We start from the raw sequence: 10272 nt of genomic DNA on the forward strand, positions 1-10272 counted from the left end.
TGAACTACGATTACCTAGTTGAATTAAAAATCACAAAATTGTCCACCGTTTACGTTTAATGTGTTGGCGAATCAGGGAATTACAATCCCAATTCCTGGGGAATCGGTACCATGTGGCAACATCGGCCCAATCCGGCCCATCATGGCGGTTGTTTACTATTTTGTTTATTATGCAGTTAATTTCGTTCGAGATTGTTTACAGGAAATAATCATTGTTTTATCACAAGAAATGGTGCAAAATTTTGTAGTGCGTGGTTGCGGTAGTACGTGGTGTCCTGGAAGTGAAACAAGATTCCACGCGTAGGTGTTTATTTCGTGATTTCCGACATTGGATCATTGTAAACATTTTTCACATTTTTTACAATAATTTCTTCCTATTAAGTTTTACCAGTATTTACACTTATCATTTATTAATGATACCTATGTCAAGAAATAAAGATTTTACATTGAGTTTCATTGAATTTGAGCAAATTTATATTTTTTGTTTATTTAGAAAGAGAGAGTTTGCCCACAGAGAGCGAGATAGTGATACATAGTTTATGCTTCAAGTAGGTATTCAGAGTGTGGCCTCCATTTTTATCTATAGCTTCATGGTTATTACTTGGACACGTGGTGGTACAATCAAGAAACTTTCAAATATCCACCTTATTTTCCATGTAATTTTAATGAGTATGCTGTGTTTTACTTTCCGATTATTTTAATAATGCTAGTTCCTTAGAATAATTATTCTAAGGCTAGTTCACAATGTTGAAAGAATTTGTTATATTATCTCTGCCTCTGTCAAAATTTTTATAACGTAATTAAACTGCCGACAGCGCCATCTACAATTATTTTCGGACACTAGTAAAGAAAACAAGTCTGCTGTGGTCTGCCTGCTGTGAGAAAAGTTAGATGAAACTGCAAAATAATTACTAAATTAGGCAAACTGTAACGGTTTTGACCGCGTGAATATCTGAGGAACTCAACAAATGAAACTTTTTGATCACTTCGAAAATCGAATCCCTTCACAGAGCGAAGTAACTCCATACCAATACAAGACAGAGCGAGTGTAGGTCTTTGGAAATAAAATAACAACCGATCAAAAGACTGGCAGCTATTTCGGTCAGAGAATTAGCCTGGCCATTCAACGTGGCAATGCTGCCAGCCTTTTGGGCACCATTCTTGACTGCGGCGCTGGGGTTGAAGTATTTTTTATTTTGTAAATAGTTTTTATCATTAGTAATTTTTAAATTTTAGTTTTTAAGTCATTTTAAGTTAATGTATTATTATAAAATTTATTCTCTTATAAATAAAGTATTATATTCTTAAATACTATTCGAGACAACCGCGCCGTTCCATTTTGTAACTTAAAATTAAGTCCACTGGCTTAAGCGCGAAGATAAAGTAACAGATAGAGACAGAGTTATTTACTTTGAAAATGCTGGCTGTCTTTTCATATTTATAGATGGCGTTAATTTATCATCACATAATGTACTCTTTGATAGCGTCATTCACTCATTCGTTCGCGTATGTCAGTGACATTTGTCAAATCAGGTGTTCACTTTTATTTGTTTACTTCTTTGTTGTTTTTTGAAGATTAGTACCTGATTTAGGCCTTATAATTAACTTAAAATTATTAGTAAAATCCTAGGTAATATTAGCTGCTAGTTGATTAACTATTCCATGTAAATCTAAGTAGCATAACCTAAAAATGGGTGACGATACCAAATCCGAGAGTTTACCTGAAAAAGTCGAGTTTAAGAAGCCCGTGCTCATAGGACGCATTGGTAAACTGCCCAAGAAAGCTAAAAATGAAGCAGTGAAAGTTGTAGAAAGTAAAGATTTGCCGAAATCAAGCGAACAAAGCGGGCATTCCGATAGCAAGAGTGGTCAAAGTGACAACAAGAGATCCTTACCGCCAGCGGTGTTGTTAAAAGAGCTGTCGACTCCTATACCTTATAAAGAACCTAAGTGGTCTGGGCTAGCTCCCGATGGTGAGTGCATTTACCTGTGTGTTATATTGTGATTTATAGGGCCTAAAATCAGTGATGAGTTAGATTAAGCTATAATAAATCAACCTATCTCAAAAACTATAAGAGATACTTTGATCAAACCAAAAATCGTTGAAAGAGTTAATTAGCATGCATCACCTCTATTTTTTTTAGAATTTTATACCCCGTAGTTATAAAAATAGAGGGGGGGGGACATACTTTTTACGACTTTGAGAGCTGATATCTCAAAAACCGTTCACTTTAAGAAAAATGTTTTTTAGAAAACTTTATATCATTTTAAAAGACCTTTCCATTGATACCCCACACGGGTATGTACATCGAAAAAAAATTTTCATCCCTCAGTTACATGTATGGGGGGCCCCACCCCCAATTCTTTTTTTTACTATTTAGTGTCATAATTTTGTAGCGGTTCATACAACACATATTCCCATCAAATTTCATCACTGTAGTACTTATAGTTTCCGAGTAAATCGGCTGTGACAGACGGACAGACGGACAGACGGACAGACGGACAGACGGACAGACGGACATGACGAAACTATAAGGGTTCCGTTTTTGCCATTTTGGCTACGGAACCCTAAAAATGAAATTTAGATCATTCCAGGTAATTCTAAAATCAAGTCTGACACCAGATTTGCATTAGTTGACTCTACAAATCTACGTGTGAGTATAGATTAGAGCATTTACATTTGACAGAACAACGAGCTGTTCTATGAAATGTCTAGTGTATCACCCAGTCACGAACCAAATCTCAAACATTTTACCTGTATTGTACCATTCTCAAAAACGTTACATTACATAGAAATGCTCTAGTCTAAAGTCCAAAAAGTTACAAAAAGCCAAATCAAGCCTTTCTAAAAACTATTTTATTTTTCTGGGCTATTCAATAATGACAAATATAAATAGTAAATATCTGTTAATGTCGAAATATTGCCAAATAAAATAGGCGATCTTTTTTCACTCATGGTCTGATGACTTGATGTCTTGATTAAATAGTGTCTTAAATCCTCTTGTTAATTGTGGTACTGTATTTGTAATTTCGAATTGTTACTTTCAGGTTCCGAATATGCCTTGGAGGTACTCAAATCAGGGATGATTGTGGATAAAGTGGATCTCACAAGTAAACCATATTATGTATTTGGACGCCTAGCTAACTGTGACGTTGTTATGGCGCACCCTACAATATCTAGGTAAGTTATTATTGGTGCAGTGTTCCTCCACAGACTGCGGTCATAAGCTGTGTGGACCACACGATGCAAGCTTTCGCCCAACGTCTTCCTCACCGCATCTGACCATCTCGTTGGTGCCCTGCCCCGAACACGTCAGCCTTCCATTTGTCCCTAGATAATTTAATTTATGACCCTTACATTCTGAGATATTGCTCAATATTTTCAATTTTTTTTTTAAATTGGAGAGGGTTCTGCTCCTGCAGTCTACTCTTGATGATGATAAATGTTGCATCGTCGGATATGTCTTCTCTTTTTATGGCTGAAATAAATACAAAGTTTCAACACTGAAAAATCTACTCCTTCATTAATTTTTATTGCCCAAATTACTTATTGTCCTGTACCTTCCAGCTTAGCTAAATATTATGCAAGTGTTAGGAGTGGGTTCACCACAAAAGTCGGCGTGTCGCTGCGTCGCCGCTCCGCTTTGAAAACGCTTGCGATCCGCCAGTGTGGCAGCGCACTTAGGCCCAGAACAGACGGTGAAACGCAACTGCAACGAAACTGCAACTGCTAGTTACTTTTGAGTTGCATCTAAGTTTCTGCCATAGCGTCCGTTGATAGACCACACATGACGCGACCAGTTTGAAACTTTCAGTTTCATTCATAAGAATCATCAGAAAGTTACAGTTTCGTTGCAGTTGCGTTTCACCGTCTCACTGGGCCTTACACAGCGCCTCTAGTCCCAAACTAAGCAAAGCTTATACTATGGGACTTGTAATATGGACACTGACGCCGTTGTGCTATTATCACTGCAAAATTTTTCGTATCTGTTATTCCAGACACCACTGCGTCTTACAATACAAAGCGTTCGCCGAGGAAGGTGAGCAACCGTCCGGCTGGTACCTCCACGACCTGGGCAGCACTCACGGCACGTTCCTGAACAAGGAGCGACTGAAAGCTGGTCACTACACCAGGATACGGGTGGGACACCAGCTCAAGTTTGGGAGCAGTACACGGACTTATATTATGATGGTGAGCTTTTGTCAAACCTGACGTATAATTTAAACTTTTTATAATTCACAACCATTTGTTTCTGCTATTTATTTATACTAATCATGTCTCAACACGGAATAACGTCAGTGATTTCTTAAATATCAGTTTATTAATTTTTCTTTAGAATCTAATGCAACTTATACAGGATGTCCCAAAAAGTAGTGTCAAGCGAAGCCCAAAGGTAGAGCATCACTAGGGCTATCCAAATCAGCCCCAAGTATGTTCCACGATTTTTGATAGATTTCGAGTTATGATTGTTTTAAACTGTGCTTAGGCACTTTTTTGGTTTTCAAGTTACATGCCTGATTTTTTTTATTATTACATTATTAGATGAATACTAGGCCTAGCTGATTCAGAAGTATTTAGTAGTATTTTTGGGACACCCTGTATTATTAGCGGTTTCCACCAAGGCGTAGCGGAGAAGAGAAGTGTTTTGAATAACCAATCAGATTTCATTATTTCCACGTCTCATCTCTGCTCTGCTTCTGTAGAAATGGATCGCGCGCGGAGAAGAGAGAAGAAATGTCGCGCGGACTCATTTTTCTATAGAATTTGACGCGGTGCGGAGTGTGTTTGTGTGCTCACACATCTCCTTTCGTCTTCTGCCTTAATGGAAACCGGGCCTTAAACCTAAATCCAAAATATTTCAGGGCCCAGATTTCGACAGTGAAGGGGAGTCAGAGCTATCAGTGTCAGAAATAAAGCAGCGTTCACTGAACATGAAGTTGGAAAGAGACAGGATGATACGCGAGGACAGGGAGCAGAGGGAGAGGGACAGACTCGAAGAGGAAAGGAAGAGAGAAGAGCAGGGCATCGATTGGGGGATGGGTAAGAGATATTTATTAACATTGTGACTTTTATATTTGACTAGCTTTCCGCCCGCGGCTTCGCCCGCGTGTAATTTTGTCTGTCACAGAAAAACTCTATCGCGCGCGTCCCTGTTTCAAAAACCGGGATAAAAACTATCCTATGTCCTTTCCCGGGACTCAAACTATCTCTATGCCAAATTTCATCAAAACCGGTTCAGTGGTTTAGGCGTGAAAGCGTGACAGACAGACAGACAGACAGAGTTACTTTCGCATTTATAATATTAGTATAGATAGTATAGATTAGTATAGATTATTAAGTCAAATATAGATCGTTTCATTCACGTAGACGCGCCCCACCACTTTTTGGTTGAAGGAAGCGTTCCGTAAACGTAATCTCTTCGTCGGAGATTTCAGTCACTGTACTTGTCCTACTAATATTATAAAAGTGAAACTTTGGATGTCTGGATGTTTGTTACTCTTTCACGCAAAAACTACTGAAACTTTACAGTATTATTGTTTACAACCCAGAATAACATATAGGCTATAATTTATGACGATCTGTGACAAACTAAATTTCACGCGGGCGAAACCGCGGGCAAAAGCTAGTTTACAGTATTCTGTGTTCGTGTATACTTGAGATCCAGGGAAAACAGATAGTTAAGGCCTGGCTCACTCCGCGCGGTACATCCGATAATTACCTACAGCGAAGCGCCCCGCCGGCGGGTATTATATCAGTCGAATGTCACGCGCGCGCCCGTCAGGACCGCTGGCGTGCGTTGTAGTACCTAATTCTATGATCGAAGTATTATTTAAAAATGGACATAAAGAGAAAGAAATATTATTGTGCGGCGTTCGGGTGTTTAAATTCGAAAAGAAATCTACCGGATTTATCTTTTTTTTCGCTTCCCAAAGATGCTGAAAGGTATGTTGGCCATGTAGGTAATCAATAATTCTTAGGATAGTATAGGAACCTAACCTACCATGACTATTGCTCAGAATGCGTTCGTTCGTTTCAGCCAAAAATGACGTCCACTGCTGGACAAAGGCCTCTCCCAAGGTTTTCCATAATGAATGCGTTTTCCATAGTGAAACTTACCTACATTCGTACCTCATTACAAATAATTAGATTAAATATTTTTTTACTAGACACTACTAGACAGCAACCCTAACAGCGTAAGAAGAGTTCAGAGGCACGCGATAGAAAGAGACAAAACTTGTAGGTGAATAAAATTGTAGGTACGTAGTGCTGTGCGAGCTGAATTCCACTGTATCGCGTCGTAGCAAGACTCGCATTTATTTAAATCGTCTTGCGGAGTAATCCTTCTGTACCTGTACTATTACTTATTCTGTGCTAGGGTGACAGACTGATATTCAGCAGGCAAAAGTTAGTTGCATTAAATTAAATATTTCAATAGAATATTCTTCTCCTTTTACCTTCTAGCACTCTGTTCTTTGCTTACTTGTACCATCTATACTAATATTATAAAACTGAAGAGTTTGTTTGTTTGTTTACTTGAACGCGCTAATCTCCAGAACTACTGGTCCGATTTGAAAAAATATTTCAGTGTTAGATAGCCCATTTATCGAGGAAGGCTATAGCCCAAGTAGCATTTTACTCCATTTAAGAGTTCACATTTAGTTCCAATGTGTACTTAAAGCATTAGTACAGTTCACTCGTGATGTATAAGCTGTATTATTGCAATTAATTACACCTATTCCTGTCTAAGGGACTTATAGGAGTGTAGACTAGTGTAGGTAGAGTTATACTTTTATACGATTGTTGGTGTTATAATACTCTAAAAACTATCCTTTAGTCAGCCGTCTGACTAAGAGCATTATAGGAGGATAGAGATACGGCAACCGCTGTTTAACGGCCTACTTGTACGATGTTATAGAGCTAGCATTTTAATAGAACACACGTGGTCATTTATAAAGCCAAAGGCTGTTATGTTTACTTGTTTTAGACTGTTATACAGCTAGTAGCTGTAGTAGGACTTGTTTGTGATAATTAAAATAACCTTTTTTTACTATCTGTACAAAAGTGTTTCAATGGTTCGCATGTGCACTGTAGGCTGTTAAAAGGACTATATGTGTTGTCCATTAACATCAATAGCAGTTTATTTGTCCACAAGTACTACTCTTATTTGCTTTAAGCTGAACATGAATGTGAATGTGATATTCTATTACACATTTCTCCAAGCCTGTTTTTAGTTGTTCATGGTGGTTCTGTACATGATGCAGAGGAAAATATTATGCCTGAACCTGAAATTTCCCTTCAAAATATACAGATATCAGAGTGTGATGATTGCAGTTCTAGTGATAGTGAATACCATTTTGATTTGGACAATTATTTAACCTTTCGCAAAAAAATAAGAACATGAGCTATTGAAAATCGTATTCCTCATTCCGCTTTGAATAAATTATCAGGCATAATAACAGGTGCTTTTTTTGTATTAAGCTTTAATTTAATTAGTAGTAGGTAACTTTTGGCTTGGTAACTTCTTTTCTATTTCGGTTTATTGATAAACAAGCATTACTCAGGCTCTAAATGTGAAAACATGTTAATGGTTATAAGTTTTCTAAAATGTTAGTCTACATAGTTTCTACACTGTATTGTTTTCCTTGTAAAATAAAAATAAAATAAAATAAATAAACGAATTTAAACCGGGAACACTACCGTCTGATGCTTTAGCCTAGGTATTCATACTTGCCGCTCCGCCGCCACCACCCCCCAAGAGAAAGGCTCGCCAGACATTGGAGGACGTCGAGCGAAGCGTGTTCGAAAAAGTAGGCGTCATGCTCAACGCACGTTTCGACGCGCTAGAGGGACGCCTCCTCCCGGAACAGCGGCTCCGTCCTCCGTTGGCAACGGATCGGGATACCAACAGAGAAACAGCAATGGAGACCGAATTCCCTCCGCTGCCTCATGCGACACCTTCGGCCAACACAAGGTCGAAGGCCCCGACGAAACCGGCACCTAAAAAGGCTCCGAACATTGCCCCAAAGGCGGTAGCTACCGCCCCTCGGGCGGCAGGCACCGCTAGGAAGGCAACGGCTGCCGCCCCCAAGGCAGCGGATGCTCCCGCGCCAGTCAAGGGGAAGAGAAAGAGGGGTAAGAAAACCGCACTCCCACAAACACCAGCAGAACCCTGCCCGCTACCACCTCCTCCCGCGTCTATAGATGCAGAGTGGACTGAGGTAGTTAAGCGTGGCAAGCGAAAGAAAGGAAGGCAGGGCAAGGCGCCAGAAGGCGCTAAGTCTGCACCAAAAGCGAAGCCTGGGCCAAGCCGCGCTAAGGGAAACCCGCGCAAAGTGAGGATCTCCACAACCGCAGTGGTGGCCCTTAAGCTGGACCCGGATGCCATCCGGTATGAGATGACATATGAAAAGGTCATGCGCAAGGCCAAGGAGACGATCGACTTGGCCGCGCTAGGCATCCCGGATGGTGTCCGGATGAAGAAGTCTCGGACGGACACAAAGCTCCTGGAGCAGACGAGAAGGCGGACCGCCTGGCTGCTGCACTAAAAGCGGTACCGCAATTCCGGCCAAATGTGATTTCCATCACGCGGCCCACGAAGGTGGAAGACCTTCGCCTCACGGGTCTAGATGACTCGGTGAAGGCGGAGGACATCGCAGCCATATTGGCTGAGAAGGGGAGATGCCCAGCGGACGCTATTGTCGTGGGCAAAATATCGGAAAGACACACGCGCAGCGTGATCGTGCGGATGCCACAGAAGGCCGCTAAGCAGTTGGCCGATACCCGCCGGCTGCTAATCGGCTGGTCCTCGGTGCAGGTCACCTTGCTCAAACCGAGGGCCCTGCGGTGCCTCGCGTGTTGGGGTATACATTTCACGATAAAGTTGCATTCCCAATGGCATTAACATTATTAAGTATTTAAAACCCGTGTTATTATTTGCATAAATGATTATCCGCCCGAGTTGTTTCCCTCTTGGCACTCACGTACAAATACCAAACTAATATTAAAATGTGGAAATAATTTAGGACACACGTGAACTTTATGTAGCATTGGAGTACTTTTGTCGGACTTTATAACTTTGAAAGCTGTGCATTTAGCCACTTGTTACTCTTTATTACACTCACGTACGTACGTTGTATGGTTCACACTGCGTCCCATATAGTGCCGTAAGTCAGCCTTAAGTCCGATGTTACTACTTAAACTGCTATAATAATGCTATTATACTGATAATGTACAGCCATAGTGAACTTAAGGCTGTCTAATTTGTGCCCAAACTGGTTCTATAAAAGCATTATAGCAAGCTATACAGCTCGTATACAGCTGACATACACAGCTTGTGGAGTACATGTGAACGACTAGACATACTATATAGAACCCCGAATGCTACTTGGGCTAGGCTATACAACATCACGCTACGTTAAATAGGAGCAGAGCAACAGTGAAAAATGTTGCGAAAACGGGTTTTCACGCGTACGAAGCGTACGGCGGCCGCTAGTTTAATATATTTTTCGTGTCAAATAAACAATTTAATTCTTTCTTCTCAGGCGAAGACGCGGAAGACGAACCGGATCTAACAGACAATCCGTACGCCGTGACCTCTAACGAGGAGTTGTACCTAGAGGATCCTAAGAAGACCCTCCGAGGGTACTTCGAGAGGGAAGGCCACGATCTGACCTATAACTGTGAGGAGAGGGGCATCGGGCAGTTTATGTGCAGGTGAGATAGGAAATAATTTGTTGGAGTAAGTCATGGAATGAAAAGTTTGCAAAAAATACAAAATTAATAGATACTGTAAAGCTGTGGTTGAACCACACCAACGCGTGCAGATCGCCATCGTCGGCGCGATCAAAGGCCGATGACAGGTCGCGCCTAGAGATGAGACGNGTTAAACTGCTTTGAAGACTAGATTTGCGTTAAAAGCTAAAAAGATATTGACGCTATTACAAGAAGCTATCTAAAGTGTCCAACTGGTCGAAGGTCGTAAATAAAATAAAAATAATTAGGACCATAAACTGATATTCATGGTATCATAACTGTAAAAGTGTCAGAATCCGATGTTGAATCCAATGCCAGTTGAAGTGTGAGAAACATATATTTTTGTTTTTTATGTGACAGGAGGCAAACGAGCAGACGGATCACCTGTGGGTCTAGACAAAGTGCAAATTATAATCGCAAACCAGTCGATAAGTGGTCGAAAAGCCCCTTTTTTGTATGGAGTTTTGACGGATTCGATTTTCGATTCGATCAAAAAGTGCGTTTTGTCTAGGGGGGCTG

General features: G+C 40.6%; 1 protein-coding gene across 1 annotated transcript; it reads left to right on the forward strand.

The window, feature by feature from the left end:
• The first annotated feature begins 1514 nt into the window (after positions 1-1514).
• LOC114362449 (kanadaptin-like) lies at positions 1515-9718 on the forward strand. Its single transcript, XM_028317872.1, has 5 exons — positions 1515-1972; positions 3048-3180; positions 3999-4191; positions 4863-5040; positions 9543-9718. Exons 1-5 carry the CDS (start codon positions 1690-1692, stop codon positions 9716-9718), a joined length of 963 nt encoding a protein of 320 aa, XP_028173673.1. The 5' UTR covers positions 1515-1689.
• Positions 9719-10272: the final 554 nt, after the last annotated feature.

Source organism: Ostrinia furnacalis, unplaced genomic scaffold (genome assembly GCF_004193835.3).
Source record: "Ostrinia furnacalis isolate ACB-3 unplaced genomic scaffold, ASM419383v2 OfSCF0389, whole genome shotgun sequence".
Lineage (NCBI taxonomy): Eukaryota > Metazoa > Arthropoda > Insecta > Lepidoptera > Crambidae > Ostrinia > Ostrinia furnacalis.

Excerpts from the sequence above, each read along its gene's own strand:
- LOC114362449 (XM_028317872.1), top strand. The coding sequence starts at position 1,690 with ATGGGTGACGATACCAAATCCGAGAGTTTACCTGAAAAAGTCGAGTTT. Across the intron at positions 4,192-4,862 it reads CACGGACTTATATTATGATG|GGCCCAGATTTCGACAGTGA; the intron begins GTGAGCTTTTGT and ends AAAATATTTCAG. Across the intron at positions 5,041-9,542 it reads GGGCATCGATTGGGGGATGG|GCGAAGACGCGGAAGACGAA; the intron begins GTAAGAGATATT and ends CTTTCTTCTCAG.